The sequence below is a fragment of the Ahaetulla prasina genome, chromosome 13 (genome assembly GCF_028640845.1).
Source record: "Ahaetulla prasina isolate Xishuangbanna chromosome 13, ASM2864084v1, whole genome shotgun sequence".
NCBI lineage: Eukaryota > Metazoa > Chordata > Lepidosauria > Squamata > Colubridae > Ahaetulla > Ahaetulla prasina.
The window spans coordinates 22,854,937-22,880,691 of record NC_080551.1 but is presented as its reverse complement, the minus strand read 5'-3'; the positions used below and the strand labels follow the sequence as shown (position 1 = coordinate 22,880,691).

The following is a 25,755-nucleotide window of genomic DNA, read 5'->3' as shown; positions in this document are numbered from 1 at the left end:
TTGCAAAACCTCCATTTCCTCCCCACTCCTGGGGGGAAGGATATTGCAAAATCTCCATTCCCACCCCACTCTGGAGCCAGCCAGAGGTGGTATTTGCCAGTTCTCTACTTAAAATTTCCGCTACTGGTTCTCCAGAATCTGTCAGAACTTGCTGTTTAGCAAGAAGGGCGGCTACCCAAATCAATTAAACAAACAAATATGCAAAATACGCAAAATCCCTGTGTATTCTCGAGAGGAGGAAGGAAACTCAATCAACCAGAACCCTCCATGGAAATCCAGAATATCAGGAATAAACTTTCAGGATGTCTTTTCCTTGAAGGTCCTCCGTCAGAGACAATCCTGAGCAGTTTCTTCCAGAAAGCAGGCTGCCTACCAGGGGCCCCTTTCCATTAAACCGAAAAAGCCAAACTTAACTTAACTTAACTTAACTTAACTTAACTTAACTTAACTTAACTTAACTTAACTTAACTTAACTTAACTTAACTTAACTTTTCTTTTCTTTTCTTTTCTTTTTTTTTGGTGAGGCCTGTAAAAAAGTCAACTCCTCCTCCTCCCCCCCACTTTGCTCCAACTCCTGCCAAATTGGAGGCAGGACTTTCTATTATTATTAATGTTTTTGGAATGCATAGCCCTGTCCCTGCTCAGTACAATGTTTATAGAGGTTTTCTTCCCGAAACATCGCAAGAGAGAAGACAGGGGAGCTTGGAAAAAGGTAAAAAAAAAAAAAAGAGAGAGAGAGAGAAAGGGAACAATATTCCTTGTCGTATTTTTAAGTGCAGGAACCTTGTCGTTAAAAATGCTTATTTTTTGAGTGGGCGCTTGCTCCTTCCCACCTCTGAAAGCCCTGTTCTGGTTTTCCTCGAATTTCAGTTGCTCTCCCTTGCTGAGCGATGCTGCTTTAGGGCCAGGGATTGTGAAACTGGGAGAACGAAAACATCTGGGCTGATGGTGGCTTTGTTTGTGTGTGTGTAGCGTACTTGAGGGAGGAGGGTAATGGCTGCGAAAATTGGAGGGAAGGAGTAAGGATTACTCCGGAGTGGAAAGGGGATGAAGTGAAATTTGCTTCTTTTTGAGGTTCTTCTAGCAGAGAACGAACCAAACTTTGTAAAGTTTGCCTAGAGAAGTTTCCCAATTGTGATTCTTGATGGCTTCAATTAACGGTGAGAAATCAGCTGGATTTCAAGCGCGTTGAATCTGCCTCTCCAGATTTTTGCCGTGAATGCCAGCTAATTCCAGTTATTCCGCTAAGCTCAGTAGTGAAAAATACTACACGGAGAAGAGGTTCTTCTCCTTGGTCCTACCCAGAGGCCACCTTCCCCATCGTCCGTTGCTTATCAGATGGGATGGATTCTCAGCACACCTGGGAAAAGCCAGCATCTTAAATTATTCATCAGTTTTGTGATCATTCTTACCAGTGGTGGGTTAGGATTGTCTTACTACCGGTTCGCCACACGCGTCCATGCTCATTTCGTGTGTGTGCAAGCCCGGTTCATGCATGTGTTTGCCTTCAGCGCATGTGCATGGTCCCGGCCTCAAAAACATGCCTAAATCGGATGGCATAGAGCCGGGGTGAGTGGGGGCCGGCCCACTCGTGATTTGGGCCCACCTGTGATTTCTGCTACCAGTTTCCATGAACCGGTCCGGTGGGACAGGAAGTCAGCAAATGGGCTGTTTTGGCCTCCAGATGGCCTCCAGGGGGGTGGGGGTGGGGAAGGCCATTTTTGCCCTCCCCAGGCTCCTAGAAAGGCTCTGGAGCCTGGGGAGAGAGAAAAACAGGCCTTCCAGTCCGACCGGAAGTTGGCAAGCAGGCCGTTTCAGGCTTCCGGAGGGCCTCTGGGTGGGGTGGGGAAGGCCATTTTCACCCTCCCCAGGCTCCTAGAAAGGCTCTGGAGCCTGGGGAGAGAGAAAAACAGGCCTTCCAGTCCGACCGGAAGTTGGCAAGCAGGCCGTTTCAGGCTTCCGGAGGGCCTCTGGGGGTGGGGAAAGGCCATTTTCACCCTCCCCAGGCTCCTAGAAAGGCTCTGGGCCACCCTGCCATCGCGCGCCTAAAGCGGGGGTCACGCGGGGGAGGGGTCGTGCGTGCATGCACGGGGGGGCGAGGCACATAGAATTATGGGTGTGGCCACGCGTGCGTGCGACCCCCCCCCGTGTTGTCCCCGCTTTTGGCACGCGATGGCAAAAAGGTTAACCATCACTGGCCTATCCCATTTCCGACCAATGGCTGTCCAATCTCTTCTTAAAAACCTCCAGCGTTGGAGCACCCACAACTTCTGCAGATAGCCTGCCAGGGGCAGCCCTACACAAAATCTATTGCAGTAGGGTAGCCACGAATTTCCGAAGGCTTGTCCAGTTAGTTCTACTTCTGGGCAAGAAGGCTTCTTAAGCAGCAAAGTCCAGGGCGAACAGTCCTGTTGCATTAGTGGCAACCAAAATGTGTAACCTGAATTCCAAGAGACCCGTACGCTCTCACAGAGAGGGCCTTCTCAGGGTGCCGTCCGCCAAACAATGTCGGCTGGCGGCCCCCAGGAGCAGGGCCTTCTCTGTGGGAGCACCAACACTCTGGAACGAACTCCCCCCTGGCTTACGTCAAGTGCCTGATCTTCGGACCTTTCGTCGTGAGCTTAAAACATATTTATTCATTCAAGCAGGACTGGCATAAATAGTTGTTTTTAAATTGGGGTTTTAATAATATTTTAAATTTTTAAATGTTTTAATTATCGGCCGCATAGTAATAGTTCATTTTAAATTCTTTTAATTGTATATACTCTGTGTTTTATTTTGGCTGTACACCGCCCTGAGTCCTTCGGGAGAAGGGCGGTATAGAAATTTAATAAAATAAATAAAATAAAAATAAATAAAGATGCAGTTAACAGAAAAAATATTCCAGAACAGGGGTCTCCAACCTTGGCCACTTTAAGCCTGGCGGACTTCAACTCCCAGAATTCCCCAGCCAGCTTTGCTGGCTGGGGAATTCTGGAGTTGAAGTCCGCCAGGCTTAAAGTGGCCAAGGTTGGAGACCCCTGTTCCAGGAGACCTGAAATCCTGCCTTTACCTTCATCTGTTAGCTGCTGATTTCTACTCCCAAACTCCACATGTTGGGATAAGCTCAGAATGAGGTTGCTGCCCTTGGGAAGTGTGAAAGAAGAGAGTGTTGGAAAAGTGTTGTGATGAGGTGTTGATGATCTGCCAGAAACTTCTTCTTTTAGATACAGTCATCCTTTTTTACGGTAAGGCACATCTTCAGCTAGACAAATGCTAATTGGCCGAAGGTATTTCTTCGCAACAGAATTGTGAGATCAGCGTAGCCGTTGAACAAGGCGACAAAAGAAGCACACTAATTGGGAATAGATTATGACAGTGTTTCTCTGTCTTGGTGACTTTAAGATGTGTGGACTTCAATTCCCGGAATTTCCTAGCTGTGGAGTTCTGGGAGTTGAAGTCCACACAACTTAAAGTTGGCAAGGTCGAGAAGCTGTGGTTTATGGGCGTGCTTTCTTGAGTTTATGCGTTTATAGGGCTAAACCAGAGTTGATTAATTAAGCAGCACAGGGTTGGATTCACACACTAGGAGAGCAACATGGAAATAAACCTTATGATATGAGAACCTTAAAGTAGGAGAGCTGGTAGTGGAAATTATAAACTGGATGCTATGCTACTGAAGATTTATATCTTGGCCTGCACGGTAGATGCAAAAGACTTATTTCGAAATAATTTTAACATTGTGAGGATCTTTTCTTGATTAAAATTCATTTGAAAGGTTGAAGGACATCCAGATAAGAAATAAATAGAAACCAGATTGAGGTTTATCTATTTTAGAGACATTATTCCTTGCTAGCTGCAATATATTTTTGATGGTCATAATTTTCTAACTATTATCGCTTCATCCACTTCATTCATAAACCCAATGCAATCCTAAACTGCATTAATCAAGATCAAGGTGGTACTAATACCACTCTATAAAGCCTTAGTAAGACCACACCTAGAGTACTGCATCCAGTTTGGTCACCACACTATAAAAAAGATGTTGAGACCCTAGAAAGAGTGCAGAGAAGAGCAATCAGGATGATTAGGGGACCAGAGACTAAAACATACGATGAATGGTTGCAAGAACTGAGCAGGGCTGGTCTAGTGAAGAGAAGGACCAGGGGAGACATGATAGCATCTTCCAAGATTTGAGGGGCTGCCAAAGAGAGGAGGGGGTCAAGCTATTTTCCAAAGCACCCGAAGGCCAGACAAGGAATAATGGATGGAAACTGATCAAGGAGAGATTCAACCTGAAAATAAGGAGAAATTTTCTGACAGTGAGAACAATCAACCAATGGAACAGAAGTTGCCTTCAGAAGTTGTGGGAGCTTCATCACTGAAAGCTTTCAAGAAGGGACTGGACTGCCATATGTCAAAAATGGTGTAGTATCTGCTTGGGGGGGGGGGGTTGGGCAAGAGGACCTACAAGACCCCTTCCAATTCTGTTAATCTGTAATCTATAATCTGTCTAGTGTTGCTGGAGTGATTTTTTTCAGACATGCAATACAAGTTGAGCATGAATTTGCTATCACACACAATTGTTGGGCGGAAGTCTTGATACCAGATTTATTAGACTACCAAACTCCAGGTTGGTTCCCTCCACTCGACAAAAGAAAGGCCCATCAAGGGGTGCCCTTGTTCAACCTCAGGGGATCTAACCCGGTTATAGGCCGATGGTTGGGTTGGACTAGATCTTAGAAGCATGGAAGGTAATCTCCACTGTTATTGTTTTGCAGCTAAACGGGGAGAAAGCGATGGATCCCTTCACCTGCTTGCTAATCACATTGCTCTTTGTGGGGGTCCAGAGCTGTCCGGAGGTGTGTCGTTGTGTAGCAAAGCCGAAATACGAGCGATATGTTGCAGACTGCTCTTATCAAGATCTCCAGGTGGTTCCTCAGGACTTCTCCTCCAACACCACCACCCTCACCCTCTCTGTCAACCACATTGCCACGCTGGGGGAAGAATCCTTCGCCAACCTGGCAAGACTACAAGGTCTGTGGCTCTCCTACAATGAAATTGGCACCATCGCTGAGGGTACCTTTGCTGTTTTGGTACACCTCCGAGCTCTTGATCTCAGTCACAATCAGATTATGAACTTCCCCTGGGCAGACCTCTCCAACCTCACAACTCTGCAACTGCTGAAGCTCAGCAACAACCACCTGGAGAAGATCCCTCCAGAAGCTTTTCAATCCCTTAAGGACCTTCGTTCTCTCTGGCTCAGTAACAATCGGCTGGCTACCCTCTCGGACGGGACCTTCAGTTCCATGCCTAAGTTAGCTCAGCTGCAAATCAACAACAACCCCTTTGACTGCACCTGTAAAATCTGGTGGTTGGATGGATGGCTACAGAGCACGCCGGTTTCAATTCCGGAGAAGAAGTCTGTGACATGTGCCACGCCGGAGAAACAGAAAGGTCTCGTTCTTGGGAGATCCTTGAAGCTAGACTGCGCCCTTCCAACGGTGCAGTTGGTCTATCATTCCAGCTTGGGGGACAGTAAGTTGAAGGATGGGCTTACCCTTCAATTGCACTGCAATGCGGTCGGTAAACCCCCGCCGAAGATCAGGTGGAAAATCCAGACAGTCAATCAACATGTGGCCATCGATGGGCCCAACGTTGAAAGAGAAGAGCATCTGTTACTAGATCCTGCAGGCTCCGTGCCGAGCAGAGGACGCTTCCTGGTCTTCAAAAATGGATCCATGGCGGTCACCAAATTCAGCAAGGATAGCGAAGGCATTTATACTTGCCAGGCCTATAACGATGTTGGGTCTCGGGAGGCTTTTGTTCATGTGGCTTTGGCCGGCTCCGAGAAGCCCACCACTTTCCTCAAGAACCATCTCCAAGCCAACAAGAATCCAAACCAAAGTTGTGACATCAAAGACGACCGGACCTCCGAAGAAAATGTGAAGTTTGTCTATTTGACTCCCACCGTGCCCAAGACTGATTGCAATGGAGGAACTCAACGCCAGTTGGCTCTCGGGAGCTTATTTCTGTTCTGCTTGCTTGCCCATTACAGCTAAGGCATTTGCAGTCTGGCATCAGGTAGAAAAATCCGACTTCTTTCTGTAGTTATGGCCAGGGGTGAAATGTAAAATTTGTTACTACCGGTTTTGTGGGTGTGGCTTGGGGGGGCGGTAATGTGACTGGGTCGGCGTGGCCGACTTTTTTTTTTTTTTTTTACCTTTAAAAGAATTTTTTCTACAACCTGTCCGGCTGAAGAAGTTGTAAAAAAAGGCTTTTAAAAGGCTCCTCTGATGATCCCAGCTGAGCCATGCGATCGTCAGAGGCCTTTTTTTTTTTACTTTTAAAAGCATTTTTCTACAACCTCTCCGGACGAAGAAGTTGTAAAAAAAAGGCTTTTAAAAGGTTCCTCTGATGATCCCAGCTGAGTTGCCTGATCTCCAGAGGCTTTTCTTTTCTTTTAAAAGCGTTTTTTTTTTGCCTTTGAGAGAAAAAAAAGCCTCTGACAATCAGGCAACTCAGCTGGGATCGTCAGAGGAGCCTTTTAAAAGCATTTTTTTACAACCTCTTCGGCTGAAGAGGTGGTAGAAAAAAGGCTTTTAAAAGCCTCTGTGGATCCCAGCTGAGCTGCGCGATCATCAGAGGCTTTTTTTTAATCTTTTAAAAGTATTTTTTCGGTCAAAGAAAAAATACTTTTAAAAGTAAAAAAAAAACACACCACCTCTGATGATTGTGTGCGGCTCAGCTGGGCTTGGAGGGTGGGGCAGGAATTTTTGCTGCTGGTTCTCTGAACCACCCGCCACGGTGATCCGGTCCAAACCGGGAGCATTTCACCCCTGGGTATGGCCCATGGCAGCTTTTAGTTTTAAGCAAAAGTTTCACACTAGGTGAAGAATCTTAATTTGAACTGGGGCAGGATTCCCCATATTGTCGAGTAAGAAAAGAAACAGACAGGCGGACCGTGAGAAAAAAGTAAAAAAATAAATAAAATACTGATAGGCAACCCTTTGATTAGGTGATAGAAGCAGTCCAAAATCTTGCAAGGATTTGAAAGTCCAGAACTGTTTCTCAGGAAGTGGGGGGGGGGGAACAGAGAGGGGAAAAAAAGGTGACCAATCTCTTGAGAATGCTTATCTTGACTTGCTTGAAATGGTGGAGAGCTTTCAGATATAGAAGCTCAACCTTGTCAAATGCAGAATAGGATGAGAAAGTAGAATTTAAGAGACTTTGGCATACGATTCTCAGTTCTGACCTGAGAATCTCTAACTAGAAATGACCCTTGGCTCCATTTGTTGAGAAAGGTATAATTTTTATTAGAGATCAAGTGTATTGCAGTATTGCGTAGCCAGAATGGAGAATCGCATGCCAAAATCCCTAAATTCTACTTTTCCCTCCCATAACTGTCTCTCACTGCCCACCCCGGCATAGCCAATCAGGTTTCAGGCAAGATGTTTTCATAATGACCAGTCCTAGCACAGCTTTGTCTTGAGGCAGCATCTGAAGGAGACACAGCACTTACTTTCGTTTCCCCAAGCTTTCCCTCTCTCCACAGTTCACAGAAGTCGGTCACTGCAGAGCAGCAAAGCGCAAACCAGAGTAAGGTGGTTACACTGACAGTTTCTTCCAAAACATACGGAGGAGAAACATGCAAGGGATGGTCTACACCAGGGGTCTCCAACCTTGGCAACTTTAAGACTTGTGGACTTCAACTCCCAGAGTTCTTCAGCCAGCTTGGCTGGCTGAGGAACTCTGGGAGTTGAAGTCCACAAGTCTTAAAGTTGCCAAGGTTGGAGACCCCTGGTCTACACATTCTCCAGATTGGGAAATGGGAAATCTAGCTACATCCTTCCAAATCAAAGGTGTTGTATTTCTGGAAGCCGCCTTTTATTCCTGCTCTCTGATCTTTTAAATAGGCAAGACCTGGAAAAGATCTTTTGCAGCAAACCAGAGGCTGTACAAGGACCAGACTACAAATACACATTTCTCTATCCAGTTTTATTTTATTTTTTTAAAGTCCCAACATCATCAAAACAACCACGCCATCAAATGCCTCCTTCCAGCGTTCGACATCCGACGGGCCAAGAGAGATGCCTCTGAAGGGCAGGAGAAGCATATCTTCTCCAAGAGACTGACAATGGGGTTTCATTTATTATTCATCGTAGTAGAAATCAGGTTTCTGTATTCTTTAGTTACTCTACGTTCATTAGGTGTGTGGAAGTCATTTGGCCAGCTCCTGAAATTGAAGCTGTTTTAAATTTAAAGGCGAATGGGTGGGAACCCTACTTGGTCAAGGTAAGAATGAAGAGAAGCAACTCCATAAATAGACACAACAGTCAAAAAGATACAACTATGTAAGGTATTTCTCAATATAGCCTATCAGAACTGGAAGGATTAAAAAGTCTGAGATATGGGTTGTTTTTTTCCTTGTGCATATATTTTGATCGTCCAGCTTCTTCTTCGTTATCTTCTTCTTCTCCTCCTCCTCCATATTTATAATACAATTCTTTTAATTCCAGGAATGGCGGCTGCTCTGTTAAACTTGTAGACAACCTGGAAGAGTGCATGTGGGAATTTATACAATGCATTTATACAAATTCTCCATCTCAAACACCACTCACCTCTAACATTCAAAAAGAGCCTGTTATGTACATTTGCAAAACCCTCAAGATCCCCATTTTGGGGACCATTCCGGTCTCGGTTCTGCTTTTAACTTCTAATAATCCTATCATCCTTGGCTATCTTTCTTGCTAAAAAGTGAACCCCCAAGATTTAGGGTGCACCAAGCACTTCAGGAGGCCTTGCAACCCAAAATGTATGAAGGGCAACACTGACAGATTTTGCATGTTAAAACAAAAAACAGGAGGACACATGCTAAGGAACGTCTTGCTATAGAGAGAAAAAAACCAGCTTTGGATCAATTCCAAAACTTTGCTTTGAGTTTCATGCCCATCAAGCGCAGTTTGTCCTGGGGTAGGGTGGGATGAGAAAGGAAAAGAAAGGAGGACAACTAAGCCTCTGGTCATCTTCTAAAGTCTACAAACAAGTCAGGGTAGACGCAGAAGCCGGAAAGTAGTAATTGAAGAACCCCAGATGAAAACTTGTGATGGAATCCATCCATCATCTCCGGATGGGAGTCCATTGTCTCCAAGGAATCTTGCCTGTTCTATCAAGGCTTGGTGAGGCTAGCTTTGGTCCCGTTAGCTGTCGCATCCACAAGGGCCCCTTTGCGATAGGGCAGCAGGGAAGGGTTGTGGAGGAGGGTGTACGCCAAGCGCCATCGGACCCGGTTTTGTTGGCCTTTTGATGCTTTGGGTGCCGAAGTGGTGGTCTTCATGAGTTTGATTCCTGTTGAGAGAAAAAGAAAATCAGGTTCAAACCGGTGGTCTTAAAAGGTTGTGTGTGGGTCAGCTTAAAGATAGTCAGGAAAGGCATTCAGAAGAAGCAGAGAATAAGGGGCGAGTGTCATTTGATAGGTTTGTTTCATGCAACAAGGCTTAAAAAGAAAACTTTGTTAAGTTAGAGAAAGAATAGAATAGAATAGAATGGTATGGAATGGAGTGGAGTGGAGTGGAGTGAAGTGGAATAGAGTAGAGTAGAGTAGAGTAGAGTAGAGTAGAGTAGAGTAGAGTAGAATAGAATAGAATAGAATAGAATAGAATAGAATAACAGAGTTGGAAGGGACCTTGGAGGTCTTCTAGTCCAACCCCCTGCTTAGGCAGGAAACCCTACACCATTTCAGACAAGTGGTTATCCACTATCTTCTTAAAAACTTCCAGTGTTGGAGCATTCACAACTTTTGGAGGCAAGTTGTTCCACTGATTAATTGTTCTAACTGTCAGGAAATTTCTCCTTAGTTCTAAGTTGCTTCTCTCCTTAATGAGCTTCCACCCGTTGCTTCTTGTCCTGCCCTCAGGTGCTTTGGAGAATAGCTTGACTCCCTCTTCTGTGGGGCAGCCCCCGAGATGCTGGAAGACTGTTATCATGTCTCCTCTAGTCCTTTTTTCCATTAAACTAGACAAACCCCAATTCTAGCAACTGTTCTTTATGTGTTTTAGCCTCCAGTCCCCTAATCATCTTTGTTGCTCTTCTCTGCCCTCTTTCTAGAGTCTCAACTCTAGAGTCTAAAAATCTTCTCAAGAAGATTTTTCTTTAAAGATAGAGACAAATATAAAAGAGAGATGAAGAGGAAAGTGAGGGAATATTATTATGATGATAATGGTGGCGATGATGATGACTTATTTGGACTGGAGGCTAGAAGTGAGCCTGTTTCTGGACTTCTGGTAGGTCTGTTTTTCGCCATCCTCAGGTTCCGGAGGTTTTTCTGGAGCCTCCAGGAAGTGAAAATGGCCACCCCCAGGCACTGGAGGCCCTCTGGAGACCGGAAACAGGTCCATTTCCAGACTTCCGGTAGGCCCATTTTTCACCATCCCAGAGCCTCTGTACGCACCCTGCACTTACCTGGCATCCAAAACAGGCCACGTGGAGACCCCTGGGAGGGGAGGGGCAAGGTGGCGGGGTCACCCAGTCCTTGGAACAACCAGTTCAGCGAACCAGATTAAAATTAACATCCGGTTTGCCCAGACCAGTCCGAACTGGCTGAATCCCACCCCTGCTATCGCAGCTTTCTACTCATTCTGTGCCTGGACTCGATCCTCAGATGATCTCTTACCTTCTTCTGCATCTCTGAGCTGGAGGGTCTGCACATTTTGGGCGCTGTGCCAATGGAGAAGCAAGAGGCAAAAGGCTTTCATTGCTGGGTGTGATTGGCTGACCTCGATTTTCAAATATTGGCAGTAAGTACGGTAGCCTGCAAGAAAGAGACAGACGGTGGTGACAGGGGTGGTGGAGTGGCCTGCCGGCTGCCGACCATTCCAGCAGCTTAATCAGATAAGGAAGAGGGGTGGGAGTCGGGGTCAGTATCAAGGCAACCTGAGAGCTCCGAGGGGGAAGAGAGAATGGAGCTGGCAGAGAGAGAGAGAGAGAGAGGGAGAGGGAGAGGGAGAGGGAGAGAGAGAGGGAGAGGGAGAGGCGGAGCCTGGGCTGTCCGTCAACTCTCAGATGGAGAGTCAACAGCCCCCAGGTCTGGAGGCGGCTGATAAGGAAGAGGAGGAACAGCTGGGTCCAGTGCCTGACACACGGAGGCAGAGGAGAGGAGAGCAGTGGAAATCTATGGGCCGGTCCTTTTCATCTCTCCTGCCGGACAGACTTTTTGCTGGGGCTGCCTGCGCTCCTAATAAAGGGAACATTTATTTAACTACAGAGGTTTTGTCATGTTTGGGAGCTGGGTCAAAACAGGTGGAACAAAAGGAAGAGAAGAGAAGAGAAGGGGAGAGGTTAAACTTGCAGGGTGTTAGAGCAGACATCGACAAAGACACGACGGACAAGAAGACAAAGTCATAACATGACAAAGTCGTCTTGGGAGGCTCTTGAGTCAGGTTTGTTTCGTGTTTTTCCAGCAACCACCTTTAAAGCTGCCCCTAGGGTTGAAAAAAGATTTGCATAGAGACAACAGTTTGTTTAATGACCATTTGAAATGGCAACAGCACTGGAAAAAGAGACTTGTGACCATTTTTCACATGTATGACCCTTGTAGCGTCTCCACGGTCACGTGATCAAAATTCAGACGCTTGGCCACCGCCTCGTATTTATGACGGTTGCAATGTCCTGAGGTCGTGTGATCCCCTTTTGCGACTTTCTGATGAGTAAAGTCAATGGGAGGAGCCAGATTCACTTAACGACCGTGTGACTAACTTAACAACTACAGCAGTTCACTTAACAACGGCGGCAAGAAAGGTCGTCAAAGAGGGCGAAACTCACTTAACAACTGTCCCGTTTAGCAACAGAAATTTTGGGTCCCCATTGTGGTCGTAAGTCGAGGACTACCTGTATGATAAGTGAAGTAAATGTCCTTCAAGGGATGTGATAGGATGTCCTCACCTTCTATGTCTATGGAGACTGTCAATCATCCAGGTCATGGTTGTCCCAAAGGTGCTTTGTTGTGCCTCGTCCTCCCTCCTCTCCTCAGCCGGGCCCCTCCCGTCTCCTCCCGGGCCTGCTATCAGACTCGGAGTCTGATAATGAAGATGAATGGCCTGTCATGCCTCCAGCCCCCGGCCCTGGCCCCATGCCCGGACAGGATGTCAGAAATGAACAAACAAACCTCACTCCTACAGCATGTGAGCAGGGAGCCAGCCATACGCTGGAATTACCAACAGCAGATCCAGCTGAAGAGAATTCACAGTAGGAGGATCCTCGCTTCCAGAGATCTGAGAGGCGACGCCAGCAGAAGGAAGGGAGGGGCAGGCCTGGATAAATGCTGAATCATGGAGCCACACCCCACAGCCTATATAAAGGACCTGCTTTTGGCATTCCAACTTTGAGTCAAGCAAAGTCTCCTCTAGTTTGCTGAAGTCACAACTTGGACTCCTGCCTGCCCTGAGAAACCTGGAAGGAATTTGGCAAAGCTGCAGAGGCTTCGTGGCCATGCTTGATACGGACTTCCTAGACCTGGTCGTCGGAGGGGGAGGGGGACACGACATGCTTTTTCCAAAAGGCAACTGGAATTTCTTGTTATTTATTTTTTTTCTTTGAAAACATTTCGCTTCTCATCAAAGAAGCTTCTTCTGTTCTGGATGAGGGGGGAAAAAAACCCCAAGAAAGTCCAGTTTCCTCCTGAAAAAGTACCTTTGGGACAATGGTTGGAGGTTGTAGGCATTTTGCATTAGGTCCCAACCAAACAAATCTACAGGGGCTTCATATGACCGCCCCAAAGGTGCTTTTTCAAGAGGCAACTGGAGTTTCTGGTTTTTCTTCAAAGACGTTTCGCTTCTCATCCAAGAAGCTTCTTCAGCTCTGAAGAAGAAAAGCTGAAGAAGCTTCTTGGATGAGAAGCGAAATGTCTTCAGAGAAAAACCAGAAAGCCCAGTTGCTTCTTGAAAAAGCTCCTTTGGAACAAAAACATGACCTGGATGATTAAGAATCTCCATAGGCTTCATATGACGTGTAAACAGAGTTCTCTGAACAATGAACGAAAGGGAAGGATGCAACCAGGACAAAAGGGGCTGGTTTTAGTGGGTCAGGATCTTATATTCCTTACCTGGATCAAAGCCCTCCACCCCACGGCTCAGCAGACTCCCATCCAACTGGCAGAAATGTACAATATTATAAAGAGCCGAGATCACCATTCTCCAGATTCCTGCCATTAAGCCCAGGAGCACATTGATGGGGAAAAACATGTATGTGACAATGTAAAATGCTCGCCTGTGTAAGAGAGAAGCAGAGACGGTCATGAGTAAAGCACACAAACGCACACACGGACGTACACAACTGTCTGCAGCGATATCATAATAAACGTCCAGGTAACCTCAAACTTTTGCCTAAAACTTTTAAGTGGGTGGAGAGTTGGAGAAGTTGCCAGAATATCTGAAGGGGTTGAAAGAAGAAAATGGGCCAAACTGATCAGATCAGTTCCAGGCAGGGGTGCTATTCAGCAAGTTCTGACAGGTTCTGGAGAACCGGTAGCGGAAATTTTGAGTAGTCTGGAGAACCGGCAAATACCACCTCTGACTGGCCCCAGTGAGGGGTGGGAATGGGGATTTTGCAATATCCTTTCCCCAGGAGTGGGGAGGGAATGGGGATTTTACAGTATCCTTCCCCCTGGAGTGGGGAAGGAATGGGGATTTTTCAATATCCTTCCCCCAGGAGTGGAGTGGGAATAAAGATTTTGCAATATCCTTCCCCTGGAGTGGGGAGGGAATGGGGATTCTGCAATATCCTTCCCCTGGAGTAGGGTGGGAATGGAGATTTTGCAGTATCCTTCCCTTGCCACGTCCACCAAGCCACAGCATGTCCACCAAGCCACGCCCACAGAACCGGTAGTAAAAAAAAATCTGAATTCCACCAGTGGCTCCAGGAGATAAAACCTAAAGAAGGAAGGGCCTTACATTTACGAGGAAGTAACGTTTGACTGGCCATCAGAAAGAACTTGTGAAGGTATGAACTGTTCGACAATGGAACAGGTGACTTAGAAGGTGTTGGACTGTGTTTGCTGGAAGGGTGTAAAAGATAGACTGATGGTTATCTATCAAAGGTCTGGTAGGATGTCACGGAGGTCATCATGCCAGAGGATCTACAAGCTCTTTTCCAACCTTTCCTTTTTGTTAGTCTAAAATGTAGCATATCTCCAGAAGAGTTTAGAAGCACATAAGGGCATTATCTGTTCCTATAAGTGGGCAGATGTTGCCATCTTCTGTCCAAGTGGTCCATTCCACTTGGTCCACGTGGTCCACAGAGTGGCTGTGGATGCCGGCACCCCGGTACAGTCAGCTGCAACCGCGGCTGACTGTTGGGGGCGAGTTATTGGCCCCAAGGGAGGGGGTACGCAACTTGGGCGTCCTCCTGGATGGACGGCTGTCTTTTGATGATCACCTGGCGTCCGTCTCCAGGAGGGCCTTTTACCAAGTATGCTTGGTTCACCAGTTGCGTCCCTTCCTTGACCGGAATGCCTTATGCACGGTCACTCACGCTCTGGTCACTTCTCGTTTGGATTATTGCAATACTCTCTACATGGGGCTGCCCTTGAGGTGCACCCGGAGGCTGCAGCTAGTCCAGAATGCAGCTGCGCAAGTAGTAACGGGAGCCACTCGTTGCTCCCACGTAACACCACTGCTACGCAGTCTGCACTGGCTTCCTGTGGTCTTTCGGGTGCGCTTTAAGATTTTGGTTACCACCTTTAAAGCGCTCCATGGCTTAGGACCCGGGTACTTACGGGATCGCCTGCTGTTACCTCATGCCTCCCACCAACCCGTACACTCACACAGAGAGGGTCTTCTCAGGGTGCCATCCGCCAAACAATGTCGGCTGGCGGCCCCCAGGAGTAGGGCCTTCTCTGTTGGAGCTCCTACGCTCTGGAATGAACTTCCCCCTGGCCTACGCCAAGTGCCCGACCTTCGGACCTTTCGCCGTGAGCTGAAAACACACTTATTTATTCAAGTGGTACTGGCTTAACAGTTTTAATAGTTCTATTAAATTTTAATTGGGGTTTTATTATTTTAGGGTTTTAAATTTTAAATTTTTAATGTTGGCCACTTTTGTAATATGCTCTGTTTTAAATTTTTTGTTTTAATTGTATATATATTGGGTTTTTTATCTTATGGCTGTACACCGCCCTGAGTCCTTCAGGAGAAGGGCGGTATAAAAATCTAATAAAATAAAAATAAATAAATAAAATAAATAAATTCTGGACTCTATAGTTAGGTGGTCCAACATGGGCATCAAAGATGCCTTCTTTTTCATTCGTTTATCATCGTTCATTGCAGAATTCCAGCATTGGGTAGGGATCTCTCAACCAGATGATCTCCAAAGTTCTTTTCCACTTGGTATATTCTATGATGGATGGTTTTCAATAATCACCTGTTGGTTAACTCTCTGGGTAGATGGTCCCGTTCCAGAAAGTAGTAGCGGACCAGCAGATTCTGGACAATGAATGACACAACCAAGGTCAACCAGAAGGGCCTAAGGAAAAACCAAAATCATCCATCATCCAATGAATGAATGTCCAATTTGACTAAAATTGTATCCCTAAAACCCCAAAAAATTTAGGGATACAGTAGTGGTTCTAATCATCACATTTGAAGCTAGCGTGATGTCGGGGAAAATGATTGTCATCTAGACTCAACAACTGCCTAAAGAAACATTAAAGAGATACTGCCAAGCTTGGCGGTTTTTAGTTCAAGGTGATAGGTGGGCAATCCAGTAGATGGGTTGGGACTCCATCTAAAATTTATAAGGGTCTGGCTAGCAGATGAATCATGTTACCTTCCGAGCTTGGCTCTGTGGGACACTTACCATAAGTTCACCACAATTTTGAAAAGATACATGTTGCTGCCGGATTGCAGTGGGACAACTATCAGGAAGGCGAAACACGCGATGCAAATGAAGAAGACAATGTGTTGGATGAGCAGAGCTGGGACAGAGACAAAAAGGCCCCGTGGGTTGCAAGGAAGATCACAGATGGACATCAGTTCCAACCTTAGGACCACCATCACCTCTTACCAGCTGCACCCTTTCTACTCTTTGGCCCAATTATTGCCCAGAAGGTGGAGTATAAGGCCAGGGAAATAATAAAGACACCCTCAAGTCAAGTTTGATTCCTGGTGGCCATGAATACACATCCATGCAGTTTTCTTGGCAACAGTATGGATGTGGTTGGTCGTGACCTTCTTCCAGGATGTTCTTTTCAACTTACTACTCTTTACTCCCACCTTGTAAGGTGTGATTAGTGTTCCTCTGTTACCTAGGCAGGCAAAGGATATCTGGAAACCCGTGAATTGCATCCAGCACACGAGAGATTGCTGGGAAGGCTGGAGTTTACAGGAACGATGGAAAATATTTTCAACAGCCCCTCGGTAGAGACACTGGAGATTAGTTCTGAAACACAGGAGGAACATGTGATCAGGAGGAGAAGAACCAGGAGGAGGAGGAGGAAGAGGAGGAGGAGGAGGAGGAGGAGTAGAAGAGGAGGAGGAGGAGGAAGAGGAAGAGAGCCGTAGTATCTTTGTTGCTCTCTGAGGTGTTGTTTTCTTGCAGATGTTTCAATACCCAACTAGGGAACATCATCAAAGCTAGAAGGGAGTGGAGTTTTCAGAGAGGAGGAGGAGGAAGAAGAGGGAAAAGGAGAAGGAGAAGGAAGAGGACGAAGAAGAGGGAAAAGGAGAGGGAAGAGGAGGAGGAGGAAGAGGAGAAAAGAAGAGAGAGAGGGAGAAGGAGAAGGAGGAAGAAGGAAAAGGAGATGGAGTAGGAGGAGATGGATGAGGAGGAGGAGGAGGAGGAGGATGAGTTGTTGTTTTGGACCTTTGAACCCTGGGAAGAGGCCTCACCTATGGTTTCCCAAGGACTTCATTAACATGCAGAAGGTCACCAGGCAGGAGAGGACCAGGGACGAGATGAAGCACACTGCAAAACAAGAACGGGCAGAGAGGGATTCAGAAAAAGGCTGCAGGATTCCTAAAAGATTGCAGCTTTTTCCACACGATCGAAACAAAACCCACCCGGTTCCGAGTCAGGGTCAGGCAAAAGAGGTGCAAATGTATATCTACGTCCGATCCACAGCAGCTATAGGTTCTAAGTACTTTCTCTAAATACGTGTTTTTGTTTCTCTTTTTAATCTCTCAGAACCAGCAGAGTTCTCTCTGTGTCTACCACAGAATCTGCCCAGGGATTACTTTAGCTGGAGGTAACAGGAACAGCAGCGCCGTTGTGTGTTGTTGGGTTTGAAGCAGTGGTGGGTTTCACTTGCCTTTGCTACTGGTTTACTTGCGTGTGTGCCACTTCTGCGCATGCGCAGAGCATTTTTGATGATGTCCGGGCGGGTGAGCAGAGCCTCCTGCCGCAGTTATTACCGATTTGTCTGAACCGGGACGAACCGGTATCAACCCACCACTGATTTGAAGCCTCCCTCCGTCCTTCTTTGCATTAAAGAATTCTTCGATTAAACAGTTCCATGACAGACACCCTCATAAGCCCAAAGGGCCACCTGAGGAAGAGGGAAGGGGAGGTTGAAGGTGATATGGCTAACCTCCCTTTGATTTTATCTCACAGGAGGTCCTTCTCAACTGAGGGGGGGCAGCCTGTCAGCCCTGAAGCCATTTTGGGAACATCTTCTCAGGGCTGCCAGGACAAGGCCAGTTGAAGCTGTGGAAACATGAGGGGGGTGATAGAGATAGCTGGGGGCGGAGTGGGAAATGTGTAGTCAAAATAACATTCTTTCCCCTGGGAGCCAAGGATGCTCTACCAGTTGTTGGAGGGGTATGGACAAAAGCCAGCCGGAATTGGGGACTGCAACCTGATTGGACCATGCGATGGACATGTGACCTGAGGGAGTGAACTTTGAGTTTGGATTTGGGTGGGGAAAACACTGGTTCCTTCAGAGTCGGGTTTTCACCAGCCGTGCCAGTATGACATTCCCAATAAAATCCCAATAAAATAAAAATAAATAAAAATAAAATAAATAAAAAAATAAAAAAATAAAAAAATAATTAAATAAATAATTAAATAATTTAATTAAAATAATTAAAAAATTAATTAAATAAATAATTAAATAATTTAATTAAAATAATAAAAAAAAAAAATAAAAAATAAAAAAAATAAAAAATAAAAATAAAATAAAAAAGCTGAAAACGCACTTATTTATTCAAGCGGGACTGGCCTAAAATTTTATTGGGTTAAAATTTTATTGGGTTATTTATATTTTAATATTTTAATTCGTTTTAAATCTGGCCACTTTATAATATGTTTGTTTTAATTTCTTTTAATATTGATACTGTGATTTTTTACTTGGCTGTACACCGCCCTGAGTCCTTCGGGAGAAGGGCGGTATAAAAATTGAATAAAATAAAATAAATAAAAATTGAATAAAATAAAATCATACTTTGTGGAAACTCTAGGCCTGCTTTGGGTCTGTTACTTGGAACCCTGACAGTCTCTCTGTCTTACCAGGTCATCTACTCCACACATCTGGTTCTCAGAAGCAGGGGTGAAATGTAAAATTTATTACTACCGGTTCTGTGGGCGTAGGTTGGTGGTGCTGGGTAATGTGACTGGGTGGGCATGGCCAACTTTTTTTTTTTTTACTTTTAAAAACATTTTTTCTACAATCTCTTCGGCCGAAGAGGTTGTAGAAAAAATGCTTTCAATGGCTCTGAGGATCCCAGCTGAATTGCCTGATCTTCAGAGGCTTTTAAAAGCATTTTTTACAACCTCTTCGGCCGAAGAGGTTGTAGAAAAAATGCTTTTAAAAGGCTCTGACAATCCCAGCTGAGCCGTGCGATCATCAGAGGCTTTTTATTTTTATTTTTAAAAGCATTTTTTGGCCGAAAAAAAATGCTTTTAAAAGTAAAAAAAAACAAAACCCTCTGATGATCGCACAGCTCAGCTGGGCAGGGGTGGGGGGGGCAGGGTTTTTTTACTACTGGTTCTATGAACCACCTGCCACCATGGCTACCGGATCGTATGATCCGGTCTGAACCGGGAGCATTTCACCCCTGCTTAGAAGCCTTTATGAGTGCAAACAACATCAGATCTTTCTGCTGCTTCTCTGTGCTGCTGGTTTCTTAGAATCTGCCCCAACCTTTGACAGTTTCCTGATGACATTTTTTTTTTAAAAAAACCATCCCACGCACCTTGGACCTTAAAATTCCAGGAAGCTTTGCAGACTGTGAAACATCTCTGAAATTTATTCTATTTTCTCCAGGGACTTGTAAAGAATGCCTTGGCTCCCCTGTTTCAATTTAGCCTCGGTCCAGACATCTATTTTAAGGCCTGGATAACTAAAGCCCCATCTTGCTTAGGAAGAAACAGGCACTCCTACAGATTTACAAAAAAAAAGCACATCTGAACCCAACTATGCTTGCCGACATATGTTAAATATTAAGGACGTAGGAAGCCGTGATTCAGACCTCTGATTTGAAGGCAACTTGACTGAGTCAGCCATTCGTTTGAACGGAACTGCGGAATCAAACTGCAGAATCAAATGGCAACAGCATCAGTCTAAACGAATCTTAAAGGGTTTGGGTGCCTTCGAAGAGGCTTGGGGAACCAATGGATTTCTCTGCAGGTGTCCAACGTTTTATAAAGACTGAGCCAGATATTGGAAGACTGCTCTCGTGTCTCCCCTAGTCCTTCTTTTCATTAAACTAGACTTACCCAATTCCTGCAACCGTTCTTTGTATGCTTTAGCCTCCAATCCCCTAATTATCTTCGTTGCTTTTCTCTGCACTCTTTCTAGAGTCTCCACATCTTTTTTTACATTGTGGCGACCAAAACTGGATGCAATATTCCAAGTGTGGCCTTACCAAGGCCTTATAAAGTGGTATTAACACTTCACATGATCTCGATTCTATTCCTCTGTTGATGCAGCCTAGACCTGTGTTGGCTTTTTTGGCAGCTGCTGCACACTGCTGGCTCATATTTAAGTGGTTGCCCACTAAGGCTCCAAGATCCCTCTCACAGTTACTATTATTGAGCAAGGTACTACATATACTGTACCTGAGCATTTTGTTTTTCTTGCCTAAATGTAGTTCCTGGAGTTCTTGGATCTAAGTCTTGCATTCTTCAAGAACCCTCTTCATTCTAGCTGTTGTTGGTCAAACATTGTAATGGACACTGTTGTCCAAGGTGTGAAGAAACATACCTTCCAGTGACCAGATGTAGTGCTTAGCCGTTGCCAACTCTTTGTCTCCGGGAATATTGGCAGGCTTTTCAGAAGGAATGAGACCAAACTGGACAAAGAGCGCGGTCATTTCTTTTGTCATCCCAGCTCTTATGATCTGGATGTTGGGGATGAAGGATGCCAGTAGAAGAAGGGACACCTGCAAACCACGAAAACACAGATGAGGCTGGTCCTACCACAGGTGGACAGGTTGAGAAGAAACTCCGGGGGTCTCTTACCTGGTAGATAGCTATCACAGCCATGGCTAGAGAGAGGGCCAACTTCAGTGGGATCTGGAAACCTGCAATCACAAAACCATGGCTAATATATCAAGAAGCACATTCTGATTGGTAGAACATGAGCCCCTGGTCTTTCGAAAACTTGCTAGCTAAATTTTGCCCGTTGGGGATGTTGTTAGGGTTAGTGAGACTTGAGGTACAATAGACCCGGATGACTTCAATACATGGATTGTGTCAGTGGTGAAATCTGAATCAGTTTGCTGCCAGTTCGCTGGCCGTGCATGCACAGTGCGTGCCAAAAGGAGGCTTGGGAAGGTAAGCAGAACAGCGAGAAAGGGGGTTGGAATCAGCTGTGCTGCGTGATTTGGCTTCGCTAGAAAGCAGGAGGCACAGCTGATCGCGGCACAGCTGATCATCGGAAATACCAGTTCGGAGGAACCGGTAGCCTTTTAAACTGCTGGTTCAACCTGCAACCTGCCTGAACCAGTAGCTTTTTTTTTACTACCGGTTTGCCCGAACCGGTAGTTTTTATCACTACCGGTTCGGGTGAACCGGTAGCATTTCATCCCAGGATTGTGTTGAAAAACAGGCCCATAATGAGAGGAGAAAGTCAAAAGAGACATAGAACTTCTTGGCAACTCCTTGCTTCAGAACACATTTGGCCATCATGAAGATGTAGATGTTTTGCAGATCTCATATATTTAAATGCAGTACCTTCTTGGGGTATGTAGACAAATGTACGCAGGTAGGATTGGAGGCTGGAACGCAAGCTCGGCTTCACTCCATTGATGCTGAAAGAAGAAGTTCAGAAGAGCTGCCATAAATGCAACGCTGGTCTTCACCAACCCTTGTTTATGGGACGGTCCAGTTCTTGGGGGCCCAAATGGAGACCTCACCTTTTCCTGGGTGTTCTTTTAGCCAGGATGTGCTTCAAATATTCTTCATAATAGCTACTTCCTGGATCCTTCAAGCAAACAAGGAAGCACTCAAGATGAGATTCCAGTAATTGGGAGGCTTCGCTAAATCCATGAAATCCATACTCTTCCCCTTCCAGATGTTCCCCATACCTCCCCTCCCTCCCTCCCTCCCCTCCATTTTTTTAAAAGGCAGAACTGCCTAGTTGAGAATGCTAGTTGCAGAAGATTAGCAGATTCATAGAAGAGAATGTGTATATATCAGGGTTGAACTATGGGGTCCTTGGTGCTCACTGAGCTTGGTTATTTTCTTGTGGATGTTTCATGACCCAGCTAGATATCCTCATCAGTGTGAGTGAGTGTGGGGTTTGTTTCCTGTTTATTGTTGTGACCAAGGCCCATGTAGTGATTACTAAACACAATTCACTCCTCAACAAACTTATTTTATTAGAACAGCTAAGAATGAATTAATTCTTAGCTTAGTCCAAAACAAATTCTTCATAAACAGTCCTTCAGCCTTATCACCAAACTTTGATGTCTTTGGCAACCTGCCAAAGGCTTTTCTTGGCAAAACCCCCACAAAGTTTAAGAGACTCTGACAAGAAGCAATGGAATCAACGTTGCTTTCCTACAAAGAACCCAACGACTCGTTGCTGCTCTTTTAACCCTTATGGGAGTGGCCAATCATCTTCTGGCTTTACTCCTGAGTTGTCCTTTTTTCTTCAGCTGCTCTTGCCTTCTGGCAGCTCTGCACATGCGTGCACCAGGAACAGGCTCCTCCTGTTTCTCTGCCTCGCTACTATCAGGCTCTGGAGGCTCTGGAGTCCGTGCATCGCTCCCAGATGGCCCTGGCCCCACCTCTGCCTCCGACCCTCGTCGGGGCCTTCCCCTGACTCCAGGACTGACCCATTGTCCTCCCCAGCCTCCTCACTGTCTGACTCCACTGCCAGATCCATGGGCTGCTGGCGGACCACAACATTTATATTTAGCAGCTCCCCTGTGGCCAGCACCCAACAATCAATGCCCAGATAAGCAGGGATTAACATCAGACAACCAACCAATCAGAAAACAATACCATAATTAAGAGAAAACCATATACCCCACCAACACTGAAAGAAGAAGCCATTATATATTAACAGGAAACAAGTCATATTCACCAGCACTGATCAAATTACCTAGTTGGGTAATGAAACGTCCTCAAGCAAACAACCCTGGTCAGAAAGCTCCAAGGATTTAGACTTAGAAGAATAACTTTATTGTCACTTTAAATGTACACTAATCGGCATACATTAAAATGAAATTTGGTTGCATAAGTTGCTATTCTACCCTGACAAGGTTGCAAACCTGCCTTTCCCGGCCTTTTCTCCTGCATTCTCCCCGTGACTTTTTTTTTAAAAAAAGCAATAAATAAAATGAAAGAAATAGGCCTGATTTGTGCCACCCCTTAAAAATGTCTCTCATAATCTCCATCTGCTCTGCGAGCCGTAATAACAGTTGCAAAGGTGCTAATTACATGGCTGCGCAGATGCCCGGCCACATCTGGTGTGAAAGGAGAAGAAGAACAACAGCACTCTAATTCTGAGAATTGCGAGGAAGAGAGAGAAGACTGGGCACACAATGAGAAATCTCTCTCCTCTCTCTCTCTCTCTTTCTCTCCCTCCCTCCCTCCCTTCCATCTCCCTTCCTTCCTCCTTCCCTCCCTTCCATCTCCCTTCCTTTCTCCCTCCCTCCCTCCCTCCCTCCCATTTACCTCCCTCCCTTTCCTTCCTTTCTTCCTCCTTCCATCTCTCTCCTTCCATCTCCTTCCTCCTCTCTTCCATCTCTCTCCTTCCATCTTCCTTCTTCCTCCTCCCTCCCTTCCATCTCTCTCCCTTTCATATTCCTCCTCCTCCCTCCTCCTTCCATTTTCCTTCCTTCCTTCCTTCCTTCCTTCCTTCCCTCCTTCCTTCCTTCCCTCCCTCCCTCCCTTCCATCTTCCTTCCTTCCTTCCTTCCTTCCTTCCTTCCTTCCTTCCTTCCTTCCTTCCTTCCTTCCTTCCTTCCTTCCTTCCTTCTCCCTCCCATCTCCCTCCCTCCCTTCCATCTTCCTTCCTTCCTTCCTTCTCCCTCCCTCCCTCCCTTCCATCTTCCTTCCTTCCTTCCTTCTTGGCTTCCTTCCTTCCTTCCTTCCTTCCTTTTCCTTTCTTCCTTCCTTCCTTCCTTCCTTCCTCCTTCCCTCTTTCCTTCCTTCCTTCCTTCCTTCCTTCCTTCCTTCCTTCCTTCCTTCCTTCCTTCCTTCCTTCCCTCCCTCCCTCCCTCCCTCCCTTCCTTTCATCTCAGGGTTGTATAAATGGTTGGATTTGGTGAAACCCCCAAACCGCAGGCCAATTTCCAGGCCGAGGCACCAAAAGCATTCCTGTGACTACGGTTGGTTTGCAAAGCAAGGATTTCTTACACAAGAGTCCGAGGGGATTACAAGGCCGTTGTGCCAATAGCCAGCTTTTTTTTTTAATACAACTGTACAATAAGGCCTCAGTTCTCCTCTGGACATTAAGACTCAAATCTTCTTGGGCTGAGAAGTCGGGTTGACACAAATAAACCAGCAAGAGGCCATTAGGGAAAAAAAACAGATTAAACAAATAAAATAAACCCCAGTTCTCTCTCTCTCGTAGTTCATACAGGTAGTCCTCGACTTACAACCGTTTGTTTAGTGATGATTTGATGTTACAACAGCACTGAAAAAAGTGAATTGTGACCGTTTTTCACACTTATGGCCATCGCGGCACCTCCTTCAGGCTGGACCTTGGATCCTTTGGGGCCAGAGAGAATTTTAAAAGTCTTCTTTTCCTGGTTGAACCTTCCTTGAGCAATACAAGTGGAAGCAATACCTTCCACTTACAACCATCTGCTTAGCGACCCGTTCAAAATTACAACATCACCGAAAGAAAGGGAACCTACGGCCGGTTATCCCAGTAATGACCGTTGCACCAACCCCACGGCCACGTGACTGAAATTCAGACGCTTGTCAACTGACTCACACTTATGACCGTTGCTGTGTCTCCCAGGGTCACACGATCCCCTTCTGCGATCTTCTGTCAAGCAAAGCCAATGGGGAAGCTGGATTCACTTAATAACCGTGTTTACTAATTTAACAGCGGCAGGGATTCCCTTAACCAAGGCGGCGAGAAAAGTCGCAAAACGGGCCAGAACTCACTTAAACAAATGTCTCACTTAGTAATGTAAATTTAGGGTTCAATTTGTGGTCGTAAATTGAGGATTACCTGTATTTAAGAATGGGATAGGGAAAGGGAAAGGTTCCCTTCGCACGTATGTGCTAGTCGTTCCAGACTCTAGGGGGCGGTGCTCATCTCCGTTTCAAAGCCGAAGAGCCAGCGCTGTCCGAAGACGTCTCCGTGGTCATGTGGCCGGCATGACTCAACGCCAAAAATGCACGGAACGCTGTTACCTTCCCACCAAAGGTGGTCCCTATTTTTCTACTTGCATTTTTTATGTGCTTTCGAACTGCTAAGTTGGCAGAAGCTGGGACAAGTGACAGGAGCTCACCCCGTTACGTGGTGCTAGGGATTCGAGCCGCTGAACTGCCGACCTTTTGATCGATGAGCTCAGCGTCTTAGCCACTGAGCCACCACGTCCAGCATAAGAATGGGAAAACCGTCTACTAAATCAATCGGTGGGGGGAATGAAAGCCAGCGTGGCTTATTGTCGCCTCCTTTTCAGCTGGAGAGGGCGATGTCAAGATAAGTTACCTTCTCTGCCTCCATCTTGCCGTCCGCTTTGAAGCTCTGGACCAGTTTCATGGGGTACCAAAGGCTCAGGATGGCGAGGCACAGAAGGATAGGCAGGTAAGAAAGTAGGGAATAATATCTGTAGATCTGAGAAAAAAGGAGAAGGAAAAAAAGACAGAATAAAGTGGCTACCACTGAGAACCTAAGTAGGAAATGACACAATCAGCCACGCTCCCTCAGTGGCTAATATTACGCTGGGAATTGTGGTTGATGGACCCAAACTCTTTGCCACAGCAACGCATTGATGAATTTGAAGAGCCAGTTGGTCTCTCTCGCGAAGTCCTCTGTGAATTGCTTTGAGAGGCAAAGTCCCAAACAAAGAGAGTGGATTAATTGGTCTCTACCCAGTCTTCAGATGCTCTTGGCTGCTTTCTTCCTTGTGCCAAAATATGCTTTCGTGTTAATTGCAAGCTGTGCGCATAATTGCTTTCTGCCATCCTTCCTGGATGCTGGGAACACATTGTAGTCCTCGGGAAATCCAGAGATTTTGCTACTCCTGTAAGTCAGGGCATCCTCTTTGTCCAATGTACCAATGTACCTAGGTAGCCAAGGATTCCTGATCTGAAAGCCACCATGCCATATATATATACCTAAGAATTCGCTTCCTAGTTAGCTCCTTCCTCATTCTCC

At 45.9% G+C, this 25,755-nt stretch overlaps 2 protein-coding genes across 5 annotated transcripts in view; one reads left to right on the top strand and one right to left on the bottom strand.

Annotated features, from left to right (window-relative positions):
- The first annotated feature begins 632 nt into the window (after positions 1-632).
- Positions 633-25,755, top strand: part of LOC131184502 (immunoglobulin superfamily containing leucine-rich repeat protein-like) — a 195,095-nt gene continuing 169,972 nt past the window's right edge. The window contains exons 1-3 of one of the 4 annotated variants that reach the window (XM_058155855.1): positions 633-712; positions 4,761-6,063; positions 7,896-8,393. In XM_058155855.1, coding sequence (XP_058011838.1) covers positions 650-712; positions 4,761-6,041 — 1,344 coding nt within the window. In that variant the 5' untranslated portion in view covers positions 633-649 and the 3' untranslated portion in view covers positions 6,042-6,063; positions 7,896-8,393. Of the gene's footprint in view, positions 713-3,125; positions 3,228-4,760; positions 8,394-25,755 lie in introns of those variants that run through there. The other 3 variants (XM_058155856.1, XM_058155853.1, XM_058155857.1) reach the window with 3 other exon arrangements.
- STRA6 (signaling receptor and transporter of retinol STRA6) overlaps positions 8,542-25,755 on the bottom strand; it is a 30,954-nt gene continuing 13,740 nt past the window's right edge. The window contains exons 6-17 of the mRNA XM_058155852.1: positions 25,087-25,212; positions 21,324-21,391; positions 21,142-21,218; positions 20,428-20,489; positions 20,171-20,348; positions 16,860-16,935; positions 16,277-16,410; positions 15,829-15,946; positions 15,394-15,495; positions 13,079-13,242; positions 10,652-10,789; positions 8,542-9,327 (exon numbers count right to left, since the gene is read on the bottom strand). Coding sequence (XP_058011835.1) covers positions 9,149-9,327; positions 10,652-10,789; positions 13,079-13,242; positions 15,394-15,495; positions 15,829-15,946; positions 16,277-16,410; positions 16,860-16,935; positions 20,171-20,348; positions 20,428-20,489; positions 21,142-21,218; positions 21,324-21,391; positions 25,087-25,212 — 1,422 coding nt within the window. The 3' untranslated portion in view covers positions 8,542-9,148. The remainder of the gene's footprint in view (positions 9,328-10,651; positions 10,790-13,078; positions 13,243-15,393; positions 15,496-15,828; positions 15,947-16,276; positions 16,411-16,859; positions 16,936-20,170; positions 20,349-20,427; positions 20,490-21,141; positions 21,219-21,323; positions 21,392-25,086; positions 25,213-25,755) is intronic.